Raw genomic sequence first — 25,450 nt, forward strand, 5'->3', positions numbered from 1 at the left:
GCACAGGGGGTTGGACTTTTGGGATCCTTATGGGATGACTTTTAAGGGACTCTCACAACCAAAATTATTGCATGAATCATGCACCACAAACCTGGATCATGTGTGAGAAGTGAAGGAGACTCACAGCAGCATTTTGGTTGCATTTTCTGCTCATTGGGGGAAATTTTCTGGATGTAACAGTATATGTGCCATCAACTCATCCAGAAAATAAAATTTTAAACTAAAATACTAACTAAATATCAATAAAAACAACAAGCTCAAGGGGCACACAGTTTTCTAATTCATCAGTCTGGTGGGTTTTTGTTTGTTTTTGTGTTTTGTTCAAATTTTTTTTTATTACTCTTATTACTCCCTTGCATCTTTAAATACTCCTCTCTTCTAGTACAAAACACACCACCACCAGCACACACAAAGTTACTGTTAAAGCTGCACTGCTCAGATCTCAGCAATCAGGAAATGTAAGCTTTCAGGTTCCATGTCCTTTAGTCATACCTGTTACCACAGAGATTCAGGCTATGTGTTCAAAGAATAATGTGTTCAAACTGTTGGAAGGCAGGAGGGTATTAGGAGGAAATATGCTTGCCCCATACTCACACTCCTTCCTAAGCATTACCTTTGCACAGAGAGGATTCTACTCTAGATGCATCCTCAGCCTGATGTAGCATACTCATACCTACAGCTACGTCACTGCTTTAAAGATGCATATGGAACAGATTTGAAAACCATGTACACTTAGCTTTGAGAGAGAATCCATGAAAATCATTACACACAGAAACTGCATACACAACATATTATGCATAAGAAATACAATTTATTGCTAATTATTTTCTACTTAATGAATGATAGTGCATTTCTAGTTTGAAAAACTTATTGTTAAATAAAGCAAAATGAGAAGAAAGTGAAAGCTTCCATAAAAGTATACATTTGATCCACAGAATAGCAAGTCTCTCTAAACACACATTCCCTTTACAGAACAGAAATGTGCAATGCAGCCAAATAGAAAGACTTACAACAATGAGCCATTACATATATTCCTTACAAAGGAGACCAAGTACATGTTTTGGTACACACATACAGCACAGGTGTCGATGACTATGATTATAGCTGCTTGACACCTTTCATAATCATCAAGTGTTGCTGAACTTCAACCACTGAGGCTGAAAATTTCCATGTCAGTTATTTGTATCAAACTGATTTTTTAGGCTTAATTATTGTTACCAAAATTTCAATGATTTTCAATACAAGGTCGGGGAAAATACTTGCAGTTCAGTTAAAAGAATTAAGTAACTGTTGGGAAGAAGAAAAATACCCCACAGTTTCTAACTAGAAAGTACAACGTGATAGTAAGCCTTTGTGCCAATGCGCTGTCTTCAGCACAAGATCAATGTAAATTTGCTCATGTTAGAACCTTCAAAGCATTTCAGTCTGCAACCACTCAACAGACCCACTCAAAGAGTCATTTCAAGAGACTGTGCATGCTCCAGCCCCAGGCTTAGGGACAGAGTCATCCAAGCCAGGTAGTGCCTTTGTGGAGCTGGATACAATAGAGAACTGTCGTGCCTGTACTTCTAAAGGTTCCCACTACTGGAAAGGAATATCATTCAAAAGAAGGACAAAAAGTCTCAAAACAAAAGAAAAAAACCCCTAAGTCCAGGACAAAAAACCACCAGGAGGTCCCAGTTAGATCCCAAATTTCCAGTGCTTTAAATGGACATTAATCAGTATCTGAAATAGAAGACTCTCAATATATCCTCTACTATCAGCCAGTTGCTGTGAAATTTCATTGGCAAAATAAAGGCCTCATTGTCCTCTGGTGACTGGTCCCTGTAGAAGACTGGAAACCATCACCTACATCTGTAATCACTGTAAGCAGTCAGGGACAGCTCCACTGAATTCAGCTCTGATAATGAGCAATGTGGGAATAGATGCAGTTCAACATTTTGAGCTGAAGCTGCAGTCTGCAGGTGCACATGCATTGAAGAATGTATTCCTCCACTTTAGTATCACAAACCATTGTCTCAAAGCTCCACCTCGCTCATGGCCCAGAGAGAAGACTGCTCATGAATACTCCATGTGATCCTTCACTAGCCTGAGAGCTGTGCTCAGGCAAAGCTGTGCCATGCTGCAGTAGTTCAGATGTAAAATTACAAGGTCCAGGAAATCAGACTCTCAGATGATTCCATTTCTCTTTGAACAATTTATGCAGCAGTTTAAGATTTAGCCTTATCACCAAGAAAAAATCTTGGACAGTTTTATGGATGATATTCTCTGACCTGAGCAGGTAACTGTTTCTGCTTTTGTTAAAGAAAATTCACACACCAAAGTAAAATCTCCTGGAAGCATACAGTCATTGAACTGTTCTGAACAGACATCAGAGAACACCCAAATTTCACAACCTGAACCCCTCAAGAGCTTTGACAAAATCTCAGACCCTGAGATTATATACTGTATTTAAAGCCAAAGAAGCTGTGAACCCAGAAAAAAAACCAAGAGCATTTGCACAAGTAGAATATACTCTTGCCTAAAAATGTAACAAACACAGCCAGTGTGAACCTTGCTTTCTGTCAGATTGATTTGATGTCTGCACTTTGCAGCTCTAAGTCCCATCCCAGCAACACAGTATGGTAATACTGCATGTAGCATATGGAGGCCAAAGATAGCTCCATGGCTAAAATCCTTCTGTTTATCTGATCCAGGCTACATTAGTTGATGGCCACATATAACTGAATTGGAAAACATACTCAAAGGGTTGTGCTTTCAGAAGAAATGGTCTTCAATATTTATTTTTCATTATCCTTTTTAGGACAAAGCCACTTCTCATGTGACAAATGTAAAGAAATTCCCAGGCGACAGCTCAAGAAGTCAGTCTCCTACCAGACTGCAAGCTCTGGTACCTGTCCTAGCAAAAGAGCATCACATGCAGCTTCAGCAAAACATGCTTATCTGCTCTAAGAATAATGTATACATAGACATGGAAAACAGATGGTATTAACAGACTTGTACAGAAATGATGCCTAAGAAGAGAATGAAAGGAATGGCAGGTATGTGAGCACGCATCAGCATCCAAGTGGGTTCATAAGAAATGCGTAATAGATTGTTTACAGACATCATCTTTGCACATCACATTTGAAATATTTGCAAAATGCAAGTCACAGGGGAATTCAAAGAGAAGACAGACAAGAACTTCAAATCTCAGATTTAGATTTTCCATAGTATGTGTATGTAGCCTAGCTTGCGCTCTGGACAAACACAGGAAAATATAAGGGATTCGAACAACGGAGAGAGCTGTTGGGAAAATACCACATAGTTCCCTAAGTACAAGTACTTACTCCAAACGTGATGGTTACAACAGGGCTATATCCAGGAGTATGCAGGACTGCTCCCATTCAGCCTGAAGTGTGAACGCCTGTGTATCAGATGTTTTACCCTAGACCTGGTCTAACATACTGATTGAACAAGGAGTAAAAAACCTGTGTAGAGCACAGAAAGAACAGAAAGATCGTTTTACCTGTACTTTTGCTAACTAGTTTCTCCTGCTATGTTGGGTGCCTAATTCAAGGCTCATGGGAGCTTCTGAGGGGTGCTGGCTTCTAAAGGCATAGACTCTCAAGAAGCAGAAAAATAAAACTGCAAATACAAATCATCCCCAACCCAAATTCACAAAATGAGGCTACAGAGTATACTGGAATCTAGAGATTGCTGATACTTCTGCTGAAGGATCCCTGTAACCATGCAGCCTGGGTACTGCACGTACACATGCTTACCATGTATTTTTCCACCCACCTTTCTCACCTTTTGAAAACTTGAATTTGTCAAAGTCTACCCTTTTTCCTAATAAGTACTTCCACTGCTGAATGACCTGCAAAGCCAGGATTCATTTTCTGATTACTGAATCACTCAAGCTTCCAATTTCAGCTTTTGAACACACACTGTTGTCCTGCTAAGCCCCTATATCCAGTTATCAAGTCACCTATCAACCTTCCTTTCAGCAGCTTCATCTCCTGTAACGTGACAACACAAGGCTCACCTTCCAGGCTTGAGAAAAGGCTGTGCTCTGCCTTCTATCTACTCCTATGCTACTCTTAGAATTAAAACATCACAACTGGACACAGCATCCCTGCAGATTTACGCAGCCTGACCTGTGTACATTACAACAATCCCTTCTATTCAATTCAACTTTTATAACAAGAGATTACATTAGTCCCATTAGCTTTTCATTTAGAGTACATATAACGTGCCTACCTACACTAACTCCCAACTCCTTTTTTTCTTTGACAGCCTGCTTTCCAAGGGAGAAGAGACTGTACTTGCAGGATAAAGGGATTTCTCATATACCATGCTACATTTGGCTCAATAAAACATATTTTCTCAGAACCATTTAGCTGGGTTGTTTATACCACACATGTACCATTAACACACCCTGCTGATTGCTTGCTACCACATCAACTGCTACACTTAGGCAACCAGCACAGAAAGGCTGAGCGATGCTGCACAACCAGCTAAGCCAGGGGACACCAATAAAGGCCCTTTTCATTAGTGTCTCCCTACTGTGTTCAGGCATCTGTCAACGAACCAGCCTCATTCCAGCATGCGGCATACGGAATTAAAAGGCACATGTTTAATTAAGATGCCATGTGATCCTAAGCTGTATGCTTTTGGGGCAAAGAAAGTCATGTATTCTGCATGGTAGCTGTTAAATACTCAACTTGTACCCTCGCCAATGGAAAAAAAAACAAAAAAAAAAAAGAAAGAAAAATGTACCAGGTTAGTTTGACAGGCTGAGCATCAAGATAACTGGTATTACCTATACAATGCAATTCTTTGTTGACAGAAGCCCAAATTAACTGTTCCATTCTTTTGGCAGAACTGGTGAGAGGCTAACAGGTCTGTAGCTCCTTGTGTTGAGAGTAATAAAAAAATCACAGACCATCATTTATTAACAGAAAGAAGCTTTCTCCATGAGACAGAGTCGGAATGAGTCACTATGATGTGGGTCTGCATATGGCTTAATGGGACATAAAAAAGGGCTGCACACATCTGTGGATAGCAAATTCAGCAGTAGATTAGCCTAGGATAATGGTTACAGGTGACATTCATCACAATCAAGCTGTCTTTTGTTTGTTTCTGATGAGCCAATATATGACAAGCTTTATCTATATGCACAAAGCATCCATAAACCAATGGACAGGAGCAATTTTGCATGGCACTTCAACTAGAGCTTGACAGCAGATTGGATTGCAGTACTTCATAGGTTTGATATGTTCATAACAGACTGCCACATTCCTGGCATTTCTCCAGACAGTGTTTATACCTTAAAACAGCAACAAAAATTGGGAACACGCAGCATTTCCTTATAGGCCATTTGGGATCATTGCACATTTGGCACTGTTTTTTGAATAACCTTATTAATCCATCCTCAGGTTCTGAGATGCTATATTTAGATCAAGAACAAGTACCGTAAGATAAAGTCTACATAACATATGCAAAATAAACATTAAAAATTGCAACTGCAAAGTTGTAATCAAGGAAAACCTTGATTAAATAGAACAACTGTGCCGACATCCAAAACCCAACTGGACACTTCCTGGACAATCTATTCTAGTTTTACCTGCTTGAGCAAGGGGGTTGGACTAGATGGTTTCAAAAGGACACTTCTAACCAAAATAGTTACAGAATCTGGTGATTTTGACCTGCAAACAGGTAAATAATCTCAATTCAGCAATTCCCTGCACCCAACAGAACCTGCAGAGAGACTGGCTGGGGTTTACACACATAAACTTCTTTTGAGGATCAAACATTTGAGTAAAAGACCTCCCTGTAATCACAGCACAATGTCACCAGGCCCTGTGCAATGCAGGTGCCCTGTCAGTACAGCTGACAGGACTGGGATTACATTGACAGCTTGTCTCAATCACATGGCACACTGACAAAAGATACACATTTCCTCAAGGGCATCATTGTTCAGCATTTCACAAAACTGAACAAAACCTCAAATTCCCCTTGGGACAGCATTTGGGTTTTTTTATTCAGTGATTAAGAAGCAACACTTTTGTCTTTGGAACTTGGAGGCTTCTCTTACCAACCTGACAGGCACAAATTCCTCATGTTTCAAGCAGAAATACTGGGAAGCAGGGTAAGGTCTGCATAACCTGATGGACTGCAGGCTCTTGAGATTCTGAAAACTTCTGTGGGACAGCTCATGTTTTGACATCATTTTTGATCTTCTTTGGTTTGGTTGTTTTTTTTTTTGTTTTTTTTTTTTTTTGAAAACTTCTGTGGGAGAGCTCATGTTTTGACATCATTTTTGGTCTTCTTTGGTTTGGTTGTTTTTGATTTTGTTTTTGTTTTTTTTTTTAAATTTGGGTTTGTTTGTGGGTTTTTTACCCCGTCCTTTAAGGGTTAAAAGACTAAAATCAAGACTAAAGAGAAAAACTAAAATCCACAGCAGACTGCAGCCTCTGAAGAACAGAGCACCCGATTTTCAGCAGCAACACAGCTGTCAAATAAAGCACTCATTTACTGAATTAAGTTAGATAGTAGCTGTAGTTAACAAGAAGCTAACAGAATAGGACACCCCAAGTTTTATCTGAGGCCAAACACTTAATATTCATTGCTGCATAACAAGAATTTGCCTCTAATTAGTACTTTGGGGCTCAATAACATTAATGAAACCTCAGGGGAGGGAAGACTGTATTCTGTCATGGGTTTTTTAAAGGAGCTACGTCTTTAGTCCACCTTGTTAAAAAGGTTCACAGATAAATCCACATGTACATGCTTCAGACCAATCACAAGGTTTTGAGTCAGTAGGCTCATATCTCTAAGTGTGGGGTTTGGGTTCACAGATAACAGAATCAACTAAAAGACACAAGTTTCTCACAGTCAATTCCTCTTTCTGAGCAGCAAGCATTTGTCTGGATGCCCAGAGAAGGACAGGAAGACTTCTTCTGCATCAGTTCAGTGCTGGTCACAACTAGGACCTGAGGAATCAGATAAATACTTTTCAGGGTGTGCAGATCCTTGCTGGGTGAAAGGATGAAAATCAATTCCTCAATGCAGTAAGGGCTTGGACAGAATCCAGCCTTATTTTATAATTTTTTTAAAAAAGAAAAGAGCTCCTTTCACAGAATCCACAGGAAAATTCTGGAGCTGGGCCCTTACATGTTTGCTGAAGAGCCAGGTATTTGTGACCCCCTGCATTGTGCATTCTGCTATAACAAGGATGAAGCTTGGGGTCAGATGCACTGCCCTGGACCCTGTCAGACTTTCAACCTGTTCAATTAACTTCATCAAATCAAACAATTTCCACTGGAGCACCAAGAGGCACTTCTTTTTAGTGAAAGTTATTCCTCTGACAAACCCCGACTAGTAGAGGGCAGCTGCTTTAGCACTTCAGCAACCAAAAAGAAAAGACAAAGAAAAAAAACCAAAAAACAAAACAGCTTTGGATTTGATTTTTATTGTAATACGGGGGAGGTAGAGAAGGAAGAAATCCTTTCTCCCCCAGTGTCTTTGCTCTCTGCAAAAGCCTCAGCTGGCTGGCTATTTCCAAAAACAGAATCAAGGAGGGACATGACAAACCAGGCGCTGACAAGCTCATTAGCGGAGCGGGGAGGCTCCGGGTGAGGACAGCCCTCCCGAATGCAGTGGTCACGACTGCGCGGGGCTGCACGAACGCCGGGATTGCTCCGGTTCGCCCCCGGATCGCGCCGGGATGGCCCCGGGATCGCGGCTCCCTCACGCTCCGGGGCCCGCGCGGGCCGTTCCCGGTGCGGAGGCGCCCCCTGCAGGCGGCTCGCGGGCCGTGCAAGGCAAAACCGCGCGGCTTTCCCAAGGGATCCGCGCGGCTCTTTCCCAGGAGCAGCGCGAAGCGCCGAGGAGCTGAGGGACTGCAGGGAAGTGCCGAGGGCTGCAGGGGGCTTTGCCCAGCCGCAGAGGGGGAATTCGGGAGAGGGCATCTGCAGAAGCCAGCCAATTCCTGTGGGCTGTGCCTAGAGTCTCGGCAGAAGAAACAGAACACGGCGGAGAATACAGGGCTGCGACAGATGCGGTTAATCCAGTTGTCAGAAACTTGATGCAAGAGTGGACTCGTTGTCTACATATATATTATAAACCAGAGACCATGGAGAAGCTAGAATCACAGCATAACTGGCAGAGAGCATCTGGAAGCAACAGCAAGTCAGAGGTGAGAGAAGGAACACAGGATGTTGCAGACCAACTGGATGAGAGAGATTAAATACACAATTAGAATCACAGAATCATTGAGGTTGGAAAAGACCTCCAAGATCAAGTCCACACTTTGGCCAAACAACACCACCATGTCAATGAAACCATACAGCACTAAATTTCGTGTCCAGACATTTCTTGAACTGGGGATGTGGACTCCAACACCTCCATGCACAGCTTGATCCAATGCGTGACCACCCCCTTTCAGAGAAGAAATTTTTCCTGTTGTTCAAAATAGAAGTCAAACTCTCAGCCATGGCTTCATCCAGGTTCAGATATCAGGATCTTCCTTCTGCATTTCACCATGAGGTTGGATGTGTTATTAGACTGAGGAACACTGCCAAATAATTTAAAGATTACACTAAGACTAAATCCCTGTATCATGAATAGCACACACTGACAAGTAACAAGCTGAAATAAAAAGAATCAGTTCTAGCTGCTCACTGATATCACAAACACACACCCACTAAGCAGCAAATTAATTCACTTTTTCAAAATGAAGAACTGTATCGTCTTCTAACAACTCCTCCACTTAATCAGTCTAGTTTTCCTCATCTAAGTTCTCCTTACCTAAAACTGAGCCATAAAATTGATGTCGTAGTTGCACAGCAAAAGCAACAAATATTTCTTCCCAAACAATAGCAAAAGTTACCTGAAAGCAATATCTCCCATTTCTTTTCCTGGTACACCAGAATGGGGTCCAAAACTTCTGAAGTGTTGCAGAGAAGCCTGACTTGAAGGAAAATGAGAACTCTAACAGCTAATGATAGATCAAAAATGTAGAAAAAATATCCTAAGAAAGAAAATGAGAGGGTAGAGCTTTGATATTGGCCAAAATGTTAGAACTTTTAATAAAGTAATCAATATCCCTGTAAAGCAGCTAAAGACGAAATAGTTGATAAAAAGCAGGCTTTGTGAACAATAGGAGAAGGGTCACAAAACAAAAGGTGAACAAAGGAAATAGGGTGAACATAAAAGGGTTGTTTTCATAACATCTTAGCTATGTTAAGTCCACTAAACTCACCTGCTTGGAGGCAATCCTTTCCTCTCCACTTACTACTTCAGTAATTTACCCTCTTACCCTTGGTTTTACAAATCCCACTGGAGGTGGATGCCTGAGTTACCTAAGATAGATGGGTAAGCACCCAAAGGCTACATCAGTGGCTCTTAAGCTTTTTGGCTCTGCCAGTGGATCACAATCACTGCTCAGTTCTTCTTGCAGATACACTGTGCAGCCTTATCAGCAAACTAGGAAATATCACAGAGCTTTACAATATAGTTTGAGAATTCTTGAAATAGGTTTTGCTAAGACATTTGATACACTTTTCCATATCTCACCCTAATTCACATTTTTAGATCTCTTCTGAGTAAGGAACAGAAATTGATTTTGAAACTGGCTGCCATGGTGAGAGTTTCTGGCAGTGCATTGTACACGATATTGATGTGAATCAGTGTTCTGTACAGAATACAGTGGATTGGGTTTACAAGGACTGTACAACAAAGATCTTTCCAAGGAGTACCAGAAAACATTATATGATCTCTAGTTAGGAAAAATATTACTAAAGTAAATATAACAAGATTAAATTAAAATGAAAAAACTCTTGTGTTAGAGGGAAGGAATAATCCAATTATCATTGCATATATAATTATGAAACATTAATTCCCCATCTGACAGCATATGAAGAGTAAGTACCAAGGAATAATTAAACACTGCTTCAAATGAAGAGTAATATACCTTTTTCTTCTCTCCCCTAAATGCTCATACTCTAAGAGTACAGAAAAGCTCATCTGTGCTAAGTTGACAGGGAATTTCAGATCTGAAGCTGAAGGACTGGAATTATGCTTTTCAGTTCAAAGATGATTTGGATTCTGTTTCTACATCAGGCAGGAGTATCAGCTACAGCAAATCTGGCTACCACAGCTTTACTGAATACTGAAGGGAAGAAAAAGGGGCAGCTAGAACACAATTAATTTCTGAATATGCTGTAGAGCAACTGTTTACTGAGACCATGAGAGATCTTCCCAGGTAAAGTGGATAGAGCGTACCAAGGAAAAGCTGCTTGACCCAAAAAAGATCCACTAAGACAGGAAACTGTGCAAAACATTCATCAGCTACTTGCACAGCAGATCTCACAGCTGATCATGGATTAGGAGCATGGAAACTTCATTCTGAATTTAGCAGACATGGAATTTAACACCATTGACAAGCAAGGCAAAAAATGCCTCCATTGCCCTTTATCAAGTTCCCTTTTTTTCCAAACAGAACAGATTATATTATCACTTCTTCACACAGAATTTTATGTAACAAATAAGAGCACCAAACACTCCCCAATGGTTTGTGCACAGAGGATAAAATATCTATTTCATTACTAATTTATGAACTCCACAGATTATTTATCACAGACAAGGCAATTTATCAGAAAATAATCAACTATGCTAATACTTAAGTTACAATTCCCATGAAGTGTTTGAACACTTCACTGCCCCCTTCTCGACTGCAGGTGAGCCTTCCTGGCCAAACCAGATCTCTCAGGAGCCACCACAGCCTTGTCTCAAGAAGTGGAATTTTCCCATATATTTTATGAGCCATCACGTGACTGAAAAGACAGACCCAGAAACCATTGCTGAGACGTGAGAGAAGATTACTTTCATACAAAATTTTCTATGTCAGTAGGAGGTTGAATATTGAAAAAAGATTTCTACTTTTCCAACTTCTTTCAATTCTATGCTATATAAGCACAGGGTTACATTAACGTATTTATGATACTCTTCCATGCAAAAAGAACAGTTGCCACATATTATGCAAACAGAAGCCTTATTCCAACACTCATCACTCTTTGATGTGTTCCACATGTTAAAAATTTGAGAGCAGTCAAGTATAAAACAGGGAAAACCCTTCAGTCCCTCACATTTTCCAACACAAGCATCACAGCTCCATAAAGAATGCTGCAAATAGGCCTGACTTTACCAAGACAGAAGAATAAAAGCTCTCTCCAGGGTGAAGCTGTGATTTTATTTTATTTTTTTAACTGCAGATGGATGTAGTCAGGATTCATTTGACAGCCAACCAACCAACACTGGTGTTAAGACCTCACAGAAAGAGCATGGAAAAGTGGCATAAATAAGGACTGAGGGTAAGGCTGGTTTACACTTTGCACCACAGAGAAGGGAAGGGCTCCTTAGAGTTGGCTGGAGATGAAAGTTGCTTCTGCTCTCCACTATCAGACTAACAATGCTTGGCAGAAGACATCTGTTGTGCTGAAGAGCACTGTCACATCCAAAACAAGGAAGGTAACTAATACTTCATTGGAAATATCCTCAATTTAGACACAATTAAGGTTCTTTCTGAGATATATGACAGTGCTGAAGAATGCTCAAAACTTGCTGGAGTTTGGGACCAAGCAAAGAGAAATTTAATAATGTTTTAAAGGAGGCTTAAGTACTTTTCCTGCAACACGTTGACCCAGGCCCTTCTCTGTTTGGTATCAGTCCCACACCTGATCATAAACACACCTCTACCAATAACAACATAAAGTGGGCTGTGACAGTTTTTAAGGGACAATAAAACAATGTCCAATAAAATAATCTAAGAAAAGGTGCCGGTTTATGTAGTCTTTTGCAATGTAACAACAGTAGGATTTGTGAGGAGACTCTCAAGGGACAGGTGTCAGGAAACAGCTGGGGGACACCTACAAAGGTCACTTTACAGGAGACTTCATTTTGCTTCTTGCATCAGGCCTCACCTTGGGTGTGTTATGTCATTGGCACAAGAGATATTTTGAGTGAGTGTAATACTCATCAATAATGGAAGGATGAAAGATAATGTTGGAATCACTCACCAAGGGAAGGGTCAGGAAGTGAGCAGAATTTGTTCCAAATGAAACAGACCTGTTAACAGGAAGGCTTGGTCGACTCAAATAGTATCTTTTATACACATATCACAACACATTTAACAACACTGGAATCTTTATCTCTGTTGTACATCAACCAAAGCATATGGCAAAGGATGAATATGTTCAGGAGGTCTCACCACAGTGAGTAAACCTACCTGCTTTTGGTCAGCCTTCCTGCCCTGGAGCCAGGAATGAAACACAGGCTCCTGCAGTCCACTGTACACCTTCCATCCCCAAGTCACTGCACTGGTTGCACCACAAAACCCACCTGAGGCCCATGAAACAAAGGGCAGAAATAAATTATATATGTTCTAAAAATTGGAAAGATATCTAGGAACATTTTGATTTTAAAAAAAAAAAAACTTTCTCTGTATAGAGAGAAAATAACTTAGTCCCTCAGGATTCAGTACGCTTCCAAAGTTAACTTCCAGTGTACTTCCAGAGTAAACTGAAATAGAGACAAGATATCTCCAAATTCCAATGTAGTATCTTAAACCATGAGACTATCTCTTCATTAAAACACTAAATAACTTGAACATTTCATCTGATACGATAAAACCTGACATCTATAAATATATTACTGAAGTGAAAAAAATTAATCAGTGCTGATTTTGAAAGCATGATTTTATATGAATTTCATGTCATAAAGCTTATTTATGTCAATAAAGCTTATTTAATGCAAACATCTTTAGAAGATCTAGAGTTAGCCAGATTGTAAGACTATTTGCAGCAGGTTTTCAGTATCAATTCATATTTCATTTTCCAAGGTGCTGTTTGGTATTCAATGAATATTCAGAAGTCCTGGTCCCTCCTAAAACTAAAATGAGATTTTCTTGAGTCCTGTTCCTTTCCTTCTTAAAAGTTTAATTTTAAAAGGCTTGAGTCCTTTCAAGTACCTCCTTATCAAATTTTTTCAATTGGACCAAGGTACCTCTTGGGTATTATTTTGACAGAATGAGGTTTGTTTAATGATCATAGCATTAAAACCTCTTGCTCTGAAGACATGCACTAGCACAGTGGGGGAACATGGTGTAAAAACAAAACATGAAGCAGTGTTTCCTTCCTTCCTGCCTTCCTTCCTGCCTCTAAATCATAAATCCATGAACAATTGCTTAGACATCTGCTTTCTTACTTTGTCACTGGACCATTTTTCCTCAAATAGTTATTCCTTAGTCATTCTATGCCCAGTCTTGTTCCTGTTAATGCTGAGACTTTGGAAAAATCTTCATTTGGTACAGGATAAGACCATCAAAGAACTCATCTCTCTAGAATTCCCTAGTCATCTAAAAGTACTGCTGCCCAGCAAATTCAAAGTCACAAATGCACACAGAGCAAGGTCCATTTCTCAGTTGTATCTCCAGGAATATACCAGTATAAAAACTGGCAGGTCAATGCAACTTTTTATGTCTCCTCATACTGGTGTAAATGCCAGCACCTGTTGTAGAGCCTCTACACTAGCCTCCACTACCTGTTGAAGTGGCCCTACTGTGGCATTGCCTTCTTTGTTGTACGAGCCACCACAATTTTTTTCTTCCCTTTTCTTATTTTTCCCACCGCTGCTAATTCCTGTCAGGCATCCTTAGATCTTGCTCAGTATTACTGCTTCAAATTCTTTCTGCTCTGTCTTTGGGTTCAGCACCTTAAAAATACTTCTCACCTGTTGCTGAGTAAGTCAGCCACATGCTCCACTCCCTGAATCCAAGGATTTAATGTATTAAAAAGTCTCAGCATTTCTTATTAGACTATTCCATATTTAATTTGCCCTAAGTGGCTGCAAAATGCATTTCACTGGCTGGTTCTGAGGTGCTCAGTAAGTACCCAGTAAGCAAATCAAAGGACCATAGAAGAATTCAGATTGGAAGGGACCCCAGCAGATTTCTAGTCCAACCTCCAGCTTAAAACAAGGACAGCTATGAGATCAGATTGGGTTTCTCAAGGTTTTATCTAGCTGGGGCTTGAAACCTTCCCAGAACAGAAACTGAGAAACCCATTCCAAAGCTCAGAAGTCCTCAAGGGGGAAGAAAGTTTCTCCTTATTTTCAGCCTTGTGTCTCTCATACATCACTGCAAAGGGTTGGGTTCCATCTTTTTGACAAATCCTGTATATTGAGATCTGCTGCTAGTGCCCCCATCCCATGCTGGCAAGCTGCCTCTGCCCCAGAGTGAACAAGCCCAGCTCCTTCAATCCACTGATCACACGGCAAAATCTCCAGCCCTGAGCATCTTTCCAGCCCTCACCCTAACTTGCACTGGAGATCTAAGAACTGTAGTCTAAGTACAGAGTAAAAGGAATAATGGCTACTCTTGATCAGGTTACTATGGTCCTGCTGATAGTGACAGCATTCTTTGCTGCAAGGCACAATAGTCTTCTTGACTATCAAGGTCCTCTTCACTAGAGCCACTTCCCAGCCAGTCAGCTCCAGTTTCAGTGGGGTGCAAGAGCCTTGGCCTTCCCAGTGGCACAACTTTGCAATTGTCCTTATTGAATTTCATAAGGGTCCTATTGATGCATTCCTGCCAGTGTCTGGCCCCCATGCCTAGATCCCCATGCATTGTCCCTACTTGAGTCTATAGACTGGTACCCACCATTTGCTGTCATCTGCAAATCTGATGAGAGTACACTCTGCCCACCCCCTGAAGTCCTCAAGATCACTGTTAATATGAAGATCTGTTTTATTATTAGGTAACTTTCCAGATGAAGAATTTTTTCTTATGCATCTGCAGCAGCTTTTTGTCAGAAGTAGTAAAAAGGTATAAATCCTTTTCTTCACAAAGAAAAGGATAGTTTTGGTTGCATCTTTGTCCACAACTCAATAAACTGTAATCAGCAAGAGTCTCAAGTACAAGCCACACTTCTCAATACCTATGATTAACAACTGTTAGATATGTTTGCTCAAGATTATTTTCCTGGCTTATTACCATGCCTTAGATTTTATCTTTAAATAAAGTTTAAATATAATTGTTGTGTCACTTTCTTTAAGAACTTTTCCATCATATTTTTCCATATCAAAACAGCCTGTAAAGTCACATTAATTCCTGACAATCAACAATTCAACAATGGCATCAGTTTTCCACAGCCATATCCGGGAATACTTACACTACCTTGGCTTAATCTTCACATTAGTTTCTATGCTACTTCCATGCTCTACTTTTTCTGAGCCACAAATTCTCTGTTCTTTCCCTTTAGTAGGTTTCAAATAATCAGAGTAATGGGGACCAACAGCACTGAAAATATCCTCCTGAGTTAATGATTCTACTCACAATATTACCACAATATGCTTTTATAAAATCTGTGCAGATATTGATTGTGTTTCTTCTTTGGTAGTTGCTGAATTGAAGTTCTTTCCCACAGATTTACTTTCTAACACTTGTACCAATATTTTCTGTATCCCTCTTTTGTGTAAAGTAAGAAGGATTGATATCAATTCCTCTTTTCCATAGAGGTCTATAAAGTTCAAAGTTTCGCACATCTGCAATGAAACTCCAAGGTTTCCATCACTGTTTATGCTGAATTGAAAATGTCTTCCTTTCAACTTCATCTCACAGTGCCTTAATTCTAGAAAGAGACTATAGTAAAGCAGTACTAGAAAATATTTTAAAATAGCTTTATTTTCTTCTGGCAGTGCTCTGGATGCAGTCAGCTCTGTACACATGGGTGGAGACACAGACTACATTCCCACAGACTGCATTCAGCAGATGGTGACTGAGAGGAAATGGGCACAATGGTTATGTACTAAACCTTAACACTTAGCAAACCAATACAAACTACCTCTTACATTTGTGTATGTGTACTCATGGCTACATAGTAAACAAATATGGGCAGTTTGTTGTGTTTGCAATCATTCACATATTATCAGAAAGAAAATAGCAACAGGAATGAAGTCAAAATTGGAAACAACACAAGTACATGTGTACATGATCAGACAGTGACTGAAAAATACATTAGTTAACAACATGTTATTGTTAAGACAGATTTGTATGTGAAACTCAAATTCCTGCTTAACGTTAAATGGCTGGATGCCAGTTTGCAGTTTTGTACACCACCACTGCAGAGAACAAATCAGTGTTCCATATTAAATTTGCAATTAATTACAGATTAATTACTATTTGGTATATGAGCAAAAATGCTATTTAACTCCCAAGTTACACTTGCTAAACTCACGCCAATTCAAAGTGATCAGCCAAAAGATAACTATAACAAACCGAGTAGGAGTTAACAAGTCAAGCAGATCAACAGGATCAATATCAATTTCTAAAGTAAATAAGAAAACAATACAATTTTGCATTCAACATATTATTTTAGGAAAAGAGACCCAGTTTTGAAGGTTTGGAGGTCCTGTGTGTATTTGTGGACTAACCATGATAGAACAAAGAAGTACTTTTTAGACTAGACAAGGAAAGTATGTGTAGCTGAGAAGCAGCACCCTATACAGTGAAGGAAAGACCGTACGAAAGAGTGGCTGGCTGTACTCAAACCACATTTTGGGCAAAAATCAGGTTATTTGGCTGGAAATAATAGTTTAGATTGAATTTAGATTGATCCTAGGAAAACACTGACTTTAAGAACCATAAAATACTGGAATAGAGAGATGCAAAATTCTGCTTCATTGCAAGATTTCCAGAACAAAGCTAAACAAACATCCATCAGAAATGAACTTGCTGTACTGATCCTGCTTCAGGCTAAGGGAGGGGCTCAGTTGGAATCACTTCCTACCCGACACGTTAAGAACACAAAGATTACTTTTTTTTTTTTTTAAAGAGTGGGGAGAGGCACAAAAAAATAATATGAATTCAAGGTCAAACACCTCAATGAAAGAGAAAGTTTACATAAATTACATTTTCCTCATAGGGTATTTCTCAATGCTTGGGATTTGGTTTTTTTATTTGGAATGAACAGGGTGAAACCCTCACCCACATACAGACTGATTTCTTTCCCTATTATATTGACCCTGAACTATCTGAAATTGTCTTTTAAAGAAATGAGGATATCACTTGCCATATCCTATGAAAGCTGGAATACTCACTCTGCTCTAAACCTTGCAACTCTCTAGTCACACATTCAACAAAAAGCCTTCAGTGCACAGTCACAATCTATCAACAGCAAAGTAAAACAATTCACCACATTTTAAGTAAGTAAAATATTGCTGATAGTGCATACTTTACCAGTTATGTCATGCTGTTTGAATGACTCACTGTAGATTTGATACTGATTAGGGCAATGTTTCTTCAGCCATTTGCAGACATCCTGCTGGGTCCATAACGCCACAGGCTTAGTCAGCTTCACAGTCCCAGACTAGGAACAAAGAATGAAGAACAGAAATGATGCTTAATCTGCACACAAATTTCGGAAATATTAATCTGTCACCTCCATATATGATATTAAAATATTAAATGCAAAACAGGAGCTGCTCTGACAGATGTCCAGTAATATCCAGCCCATTACACAAGACCCTGCTGTTCAAATACATCACACAGGAATCACACACAGTGGAAGGTTCTTTAACATTACTTTCCATTGCATTCATGTTCCTTGCATCACAGAACCACACTGCACTTGAATAAATAGTTTTAAGAGTGACCAATGACTACCGCCAAAGGATAACAGATGCACACTTTGAATAGTTCAAACTCACAGAAGAGTTGTACATTTGTGCCCCAGTTTGGAAATAATCACAGAAGACCAGGAGTACCCTCTGGCCAGGCATGGTCCTCACTACAATGACAGAAGATCTTCCAACAAAGGTCTTTAGTGCCAGCAAGCCTGAAGACTGGTTTTGCCTGGGAAGAGGAGACTACACACCAATGGACATGGAGCTGGTGATATTGATTCATACTGAACATTCCAGTTGACAAAATTCCTGATTTTAATGATGTTCACAAGCAGCTGTAGGTTTTCTGTTTCCTTTATACCTTTAACTTTTCTACAATCACCTTTACTTGAAATAAGTAGGACTCCCACTTTAATGAATTGATTCCTTATAAATGAGTAATAATTTTTAAAAATAACACTGTTCAATACTTTCCTTAGAATTCAGTTTTATAATAGATTAGCAGTTTATAAATAAATATTCATAAATCTATTGCCTTATTATATGTATAAAGTCACATTTCATTTAATCTAATAATTCATCTTTGCACATACACTTTTTTTACCTGTGTAAGAATGCTGAGCTCTAATCTACCTGAACTGCAGGAATTTAAAACCTCTTGTCAAAGTAGACAAAACACAGAGGAAAAAAATATTCTAAGTGATTTAATCTTTTTTTTTTTCCCTGCAACACGATCTGCCCAAAAGACTAAAGAAACTTTAAACAGATGGGCATGTATTACCAACGATAAATGTTTCACTGGCCACTGCTGATGTTAAGTGGGTGTGAACATCAATGTATACATTCACTTAATATTTTGTCAAGGAATTAGTCTAGGGAATAAAATCAAAGTGTCTGTTTGAATTCTATGCATGCAGAATAAATCCAGCTCCCTGGTGGTGTAAAAGTTTCAAGAGAAGTTTCTCTGCACAAATCTGAGGTGAAGGGGAATGTCATCTCAACCCATCTTCTCTATTAGGACTCGTGGCAGACTCCCTCAACATCACCAGCCAGGGTTTATCCCAGCATTTACTCAGATGCACTTTGTCAGACAGACTTTTACAAAGTTGCTTTGTAATTTTTCATTACTAGAAGCTCTAAAGACCAAGCAATTTTAAGCTAGTGCTTTGCATGTCCTATTAAGTCCATAAAGTACGTCATGCAAAGATAGTAAGTTAGGGCGAGCGATTATGGCAGACCTAAAAATCCAGCAGGCAAATATGCCTTGAATTTCTCATGTCCACTTGTCCCTATCTCTTTTTTGTTGCCTGTGTAGAAGTTGAAAAAACAGTAGGAAAATCATAGTTGAATATATAATACAATGCACATCCCATAGCTCAGCCTTTTTTGGTTTGAAGAAAAATAAACTCATCAGAAACATGAATCCTGTTTCTAACACGCTAATAGGCACCATCCATATTCAGAGGTATAATAATAATGCACAAAATCACCACAAAGAATCAGTCTCATCTGCTGCTGCCACCCACCGGAAGACAGAAGCTTGAGTGACAGACTTGGTCTTCACAGAAAAAGAAACTTCCAGAGGTGCTAAGCGTGCACAAAAACCAGGACAGCACTTGCCCTACCACTACCCTTTCTGAGCAGCTCATCAGTCTTCCACACGCACAGGATCCGCAATGGTCTGGAGAAGGCACAGCCTCTGTAAGGAGCTGCCCCGTACCTCCCGGCTCCTCATGCAACTCAAGAGATCAAAGGGCCCTCAAACTTCTCTGCTCTTCTTGTTGCTGCTATTTAAGTCAAAGAAGAAACTGAATTTCAATGAAGAGCCCAATATTATGTGATCAGCTAGCTGATTTTTTATTACATGCAGATATAAATGGGTGTCCTCCTCAAATTACATCAAGGAAATAAACAAGGAAAAATAGCCACGTGACATAAGCAGTGTCTCTGATTCCACAGAAATCCCTGAACAACAGGCTCAAGACTTAACTGTTTATCTTTATATGTGTTACTGCTTAAATTTTAAGATTTTTTTTTTCTGCACTGGAATTTTTGAAGACTAGAGGAAAGTCTGTCAGCCCTTGAAAAATAAATGGTAAACAGTTTCTCTGGTACATCATAAAAATACATAAATGATAAATATTTGTATACAAATATATACAGCTAGCTATAGACTTACAAGCTATTTATTCCTAGCTGGAAGTACACAAGCAGTGCCAATGTTTATTTAAAACAAGAGGCTGTTCTTTTCAGTTCAGCAGCTATTGTCCTCTTAAAAGGTTTAAGCACCATCATGTTAAATATTTGAAGTACAAGTTTATTAACAATTACAGTACAAATTTAACACATCCTTCTGTGCCTACAGAACTGAAAGATGGTTTCACACACAGCTTTTATGCCGTGCAATATACAGATCACTACACAGCAAGCATACATGCTGACTTCTTCAATGTTTGCAACTATGACAGAAACATTTAAACTTATAACTACAGTCCAAAGAGGACATTTTTACATTGACAACATAAAATGTTAGGTTTAGTTTTCTAATTCCTAAGGACTTGATGAGGTAGAGGAATAAAGGGAGTTTAAAGCAATGGTTCTAAAGTATGTCTTTGCTTTCATTTTTGGAACATCATACCCAAAATATTTTCTAACCAGATGCTCCAAATGAAAGGCTCCTAAAAATATGCTTTCCTCCCACAAAATTCGTTTTTTAGTTTCCTCCCTGCTCTGAAGGCTAGATCTCATACAAAAAAACCTCCCAGTAAATCAAAGAAAATTACCTGTACCCTAAACATACCTACTAAAAGACACCCCTGCCATTAACTACATATGAACTATCTAGACAGGTGAAAAACATAGTATGTTTTACTTTATTTCTGTTTATTAGCTCAGTCAAAGAATAGGCCCAAACTGATTAAAATAATGTATTTTGAAAAATACTTTTGATCTGGCCGGCCTTTTAATTTTCTTGACATAAATTCATCCTAAGATCACTCTTTGCTGGCAACTCTGTAATAGTTTTAATCTTTCCAAATGCTATACCAAGTCTTGTGCCAGATATAAATCTAATGAGAATAAAAGTCTACAGTATTCTGGTCTTTTTTTTTGTATATTTGAAGGAAAACCTGTTTCTTCAGGATTTTGTGACAATCTTTTTCTTCTAGATCGCGCAACCCCAGCTTTTGTAACATATATCTCAAAATATAAAAATGACTACCAAGAAGAAAAAAGATGTTTACTTCATGACAAAATTTCATTCTCTTTGTTCCATGGCGCAGGGAAGATAGTACTCAACATCATTAACTCAATAATAAATAAATAAACAAATCAAACTTACATCCTGTGCATTACTAGAGAGGGTGTATTTCAGTATTCAGAATAGCATCAGCTACCAAGCCCTGCTCTTCCTAAGCAGTGATGGACAAGTTATCTCTTCTGCCAGCTTTGAAGGTCAATTTATTTACCAAAATTTTTGTCTTTATTTATAATATTTTACTCCAGGAAGAAAGGGCCTCTGTATCTTTGAGTGACGAAGGATTCAATCTCATAATTTAAACTACGCTATATACTTTGAGACAAGCTATTTGAAAGTGCTTCTCCAACTCTAACATTTTGTGTATTTACAAACCTGCTCAGATTACTAAAGGCAGGGATTGTGGAGATGAGGGCACTCAGTCAAACAGGGCTGCAGGTTTGCTGGAATAAGGCTGTCTCGTCCTGTTTGGAACATCCGGTTTGCCAACATACTGATCCTGACATGCAAGCATGGTCAATGCATATTTAAATTCAAATTTACCCAAAGTCAGACCCCACAGTTTCTTTTATGAAACCGATGGATAAAAAAGGCACTGCTGAAAACATTATTTGAGCAGATTCTGCTCCAATATACATCTTGAGAGACTCTGCTCTGGGGTTTTCAGTTTAACTAGAAAAAGACAAAGCAGAACCAATTTTGTTACAGCTGTGTTGGTCGAAGGACTGTCAAGGTTTAGACTGCCAGCAAGTAAATACCACACAGCTGCTCACTCACTTGCTCCCCCAGTGGGATGGGGAGAAGAACCACATAAAAAAAGTTAAACTCATGGACAGATATAAAAAGAGTTTAATAAGTGAACAAAGTAAAATATAATAATATTAATGTTAATAGTAGCAATGATAATAATGATGATGATGGTACTAATGATAGTGATTAAAAGGAAGGGAAGAAAGAGAAAGAAAATAACCCTCCAGTAAAACAAGTGATGCCCAATACAGCTGCTCACCACCTGCTCAGCAACACCCAGCCCATCCCCAGGGCTTGGCTCCTCGCTGTTGTGGTTTAACCCCAGCCAGCAGCCAAGCCCCAGGCTCCCACTCACTCCCTCTCCAACCTGTGGGGTCAGGGAGAGAATCAGAAGGGTAAAAGCCAGAAAACTCATGTGTTGAGATAAAGACAATTTAATAGGGAAAACAAAAGCCACGCACACGAGCAAGGAAAACAAGGAACTAATTTCACTGCTTCCCACTGGCAGGCAGCTGTTCAGCCATCTCCAGGAGAGCAGAGCCCCACCACATGTAGCAGTGACTTGGGAAGACAAACACCATCACTCCAAACATCCTCCCTTGTCCTTTCTTCCCCCCACTCTATATCCTTATCATGATGTCATTTGTTCTGGAATTTCCCTTAGGCCAGTTTGGGTCACCTGTGCTGGCTGTGTCTCCTCCCAGCCTCCCAGGCACCCCCAACTGCCTCGCCACCGTGACCATATGAGAAGCAGAAAAGGCCCTGGCTCTGTGCAAGCCCTGCTCAGCAATAACAAAAACATCTCTATTTTATCAACTTTGTGTCCAGCACAAATCCCAAAACATAGTCCCATACTAGCCACTGTGAAGAAAATTAACTCTACCCCAGATGAAATCAGCACACTGGCCAACACCCACCCAGGTTTTCACACTAAAAATTGATATCCTATGAAATGTACCAGTTCAGGTCACCTGTCCCGGCCATGCTCTCTCCCAGCTTCTGCTACAGCTTCTCATAGGCAAAGCATGAGACACTGAGAAGTCCTTGACTCAGGGCAAGCACAGCTTAGCAACAACCAAAATATCCATGTGTTACCAACACTATTCTCTTACTGAATCCAAAACACAGCTCTGTACCAGGGACTAAGAAGAAAACCAAGTCTATGCCAGCTGAAAATACGACAGAACACAAGCAAGGCAAGGCTACAAGGAGAAGCACCACAATTCATTAGACCAGCAGTGTGGGTTCTTCCAGCTGTGCTTCAGACACAACTGCTCAATGCTGAACAACAATGGCTCAATGCTGAACCATTATGTCAGCCCAGTCAGGCAGTTAGAGGGAAAAGGGGACTCAGTTGCAAGGGGAGATATGAGACAAACAAAGGAAAGGAGCAGTAAGGCCATCGTGACCTAGCAGGGACAGACAGAGCAGTATGGGTGGCTGTCACAAGAATAATACAGAGTCAGCTGGGGCAGGACACATTAAAATGGGTCAGAAAACCATTGACATATCTGCTCAGAGACTGGAAGAGAAGAAATGGGATTGTTTCATACATCAAGTTCAGAAGGAAATATTTCTTAAGCCAAAACATAATGCCTCCTGCAAGCAAACTACAAATGGACAATGATATATTTAAAAATTATAAAAGTAAAATTTTATGTTTATCTGACACAGATACATAAAGCAGGGAACTTTAATACACAGCTCCAGGAGCGATCTAAGTTATGAAATCTTTCAGGCTGCTCCAGAAGCAAGACTAACAGCATCATCTTCAGCATTTTATGACAAGAAGCAGCAGAAGCAGCAATGCCAAGTAACAATTTCAAAAGCATTATACTTTTTTTAAAATATGCTTGAGTTATATTTCTAAAGCTGAGAAAATATCATATATTCCAAATTACTTCTCCAACATTAAACTGCTATACAGAATTCAAAATCAATGGCTAACATAAATGTGGCTTTACAACCAGGAAAAAAAAATGAACCACACTTGTGAATGTGTTATCTTAAAATATTGAAAAATCTGGAAAGGGTACATTTTAGTTTAGAAATACATTTTCTCAGTCAGATAGTTTATATTTACAGATTTTTCCAGCAAAGACAGAAGAAAATTACAGTAATAAGAAATGCCATAAAAACACTGAAATCTCCATTGCAATGGGTTGCCATCTATGTTGTTGAGAATTTTAATACTAAGAAGACATGAAAACAACAAACCAAAGGAAATGTGTTTATTACAAAACAAACAAACAAACTAGGAAAATACTGTAAGACAGTTTATCTTTTATAAGATTGAATGTTAAAAAGATTGCTGATAAAAGATTGAATGTTTAAAATTTGAACTGGACACTGAACAGATGGTGAAAATCTGCTGGTATTGGGAGGGAAAGAAGAAAGTTAGAGAAGGAGATGAGGACACTGGGGCAGCAGCAGCTCAGGGCTCTGAGCACTCAGGGAACAGGACCAGGACAGCCCTCTTGAGAAAGGACCAGGTAGGGGAAAGACTGGAGACTGGCAGGGAAGTCATGGAAGGCAGAAGAAAAGTGAAAAAAGTACTACAAAGTAGATTTTCTGTTTCTATTCTTCCTCTTCCTGAAGGAAAAGGAGAGAAAAAAATGCCACTGCTACAGGGCTCCCTCCTACGTGAGCAGCAGTGGCTCACTGCCTCCTGTCTCTTCCTGAGTCTCTCTCCATCTTTTCACACCACCAAGGCCCAACTCACTCACCGGCTGCTTTTTGTTGCCTCCAGTGGATATAACAGGCTGTCCCTGCCAAGACAATGCCCTGGTGGTGTTTAAAGCCAGCTCTGCACAAGCACTTCTACCCCAGGGTCCCAAATCCATCCAGCACCACCACTCGTTCAAAGACTGAACAAAGAGGGAGGCTTTCCCTGGCTTTCAAGCAACAGCAGGACTGGCCCAATCCAGCACCTTCAGTACCAGTGCCACAAACAGGGGTACTACAAACAGACTGCAAGGGAGGGAAGGGGGAGGAGAAACAAATTACGAAACATAATGAGACTCATCTGAAAAGTAAGAAGTTGGTAAGAGGGAGTTAAGTCCCTCTGAAGGCTGTTGCAAGTACAACCACCAAAAGGAAAGGCTAAAGGTATCCAAATAATATCACTGAGCATTATCCTGATCAGGATAAAGACAGAACCAAAACAGGCAAAGATAAATAAGGTGACACATTTCCCGTGAGAGTTCTCTCTTTCCATGAAATATCCCACTCTGAAAGCAAGAATCATGACTGACAGATGCCGGTGTTGATATAAATGGCAGTGGCACTATCAGCAAACTGTGAAGAACTGAAATGTCAGAATAAAAAAGGTGAAGACAGAGCACTCCTCAGCATTGTCAAAAGCCTAACATCATTCTAATTGCTATCAAAAATCTTGAAAGCCACAACTGGGACAGACAGGCCAACAATAAAATCACAAGTAGGACCAGGAGCACCATCAATTTTAAGTTTTGACCTCCAAATCCAAATCAAAGCATATAACATTTTAAAATACACTTTATGTAAAAAGCCTGTATTTTTAATCTTGCAAAATTTAAGAGCCTTTTCACCCACCACAGTGGATTCCTTCCAGTCCAAAAAATAAATATCTACTTTTGGATGTTAGCTGAGAAAACAAAAAAGGAAGAGAGAAAGAGTTGCTCTGTTGAAGTGAGGATTGCTACCTCACAAGGTATGTCAGTTCTTTGACACTTCTTCCTTCATGTGGCTCTGATTCCCCTTCTCTACCACACACAGTTCAAACCTATCTAAATCTGGCTC

At 39.6% G+C, this 25,450-nt stretch overlaps 1 protein-coding gene across 3 annotated transcripts in view; it reads right to left on the bottom strand.

Annotated features, from left to right (window-relative positions):
* Positions 1-25,450, bottom strand: part of SAMD12 (sterile alpha motif domain containing 12) — a 176,265-nt gene that overhangs the window by 113,144 nt on the left and 37,671 nt on the right. For all 3 annotated transcript variants that reach the window (XM_041407517.1, XM_041407518.1, XM_041407516.1), the window contains exon 3: positions 17,279-17,408. In XM_041407517.1, the coding sequence (XP_041263451.1) occupies positions 17,279-17,408 (130 nt within the window). The remainder of the gene's footprint in view (positions 1-17,278; positions 17,409-25,450) is intronic.

Source organism: Onychostruthus taczanowskii, unplaced genomic scaffold (assembly GCF_017590055.1).
Source record: "Onychostruthus taczanowskii isolate IOZ18803 unplaced genomic scaffold, ASM1759005v1 scaffold27, whole genome shotgun sequence".
In the NCBI taxonomy this organism is placed as follows: Eukaryota; Metazoa; Chordata; class Aves; order Passeriformes; family Passeridae; genus Onychostruthus; species Onychostruthus taczanowskii.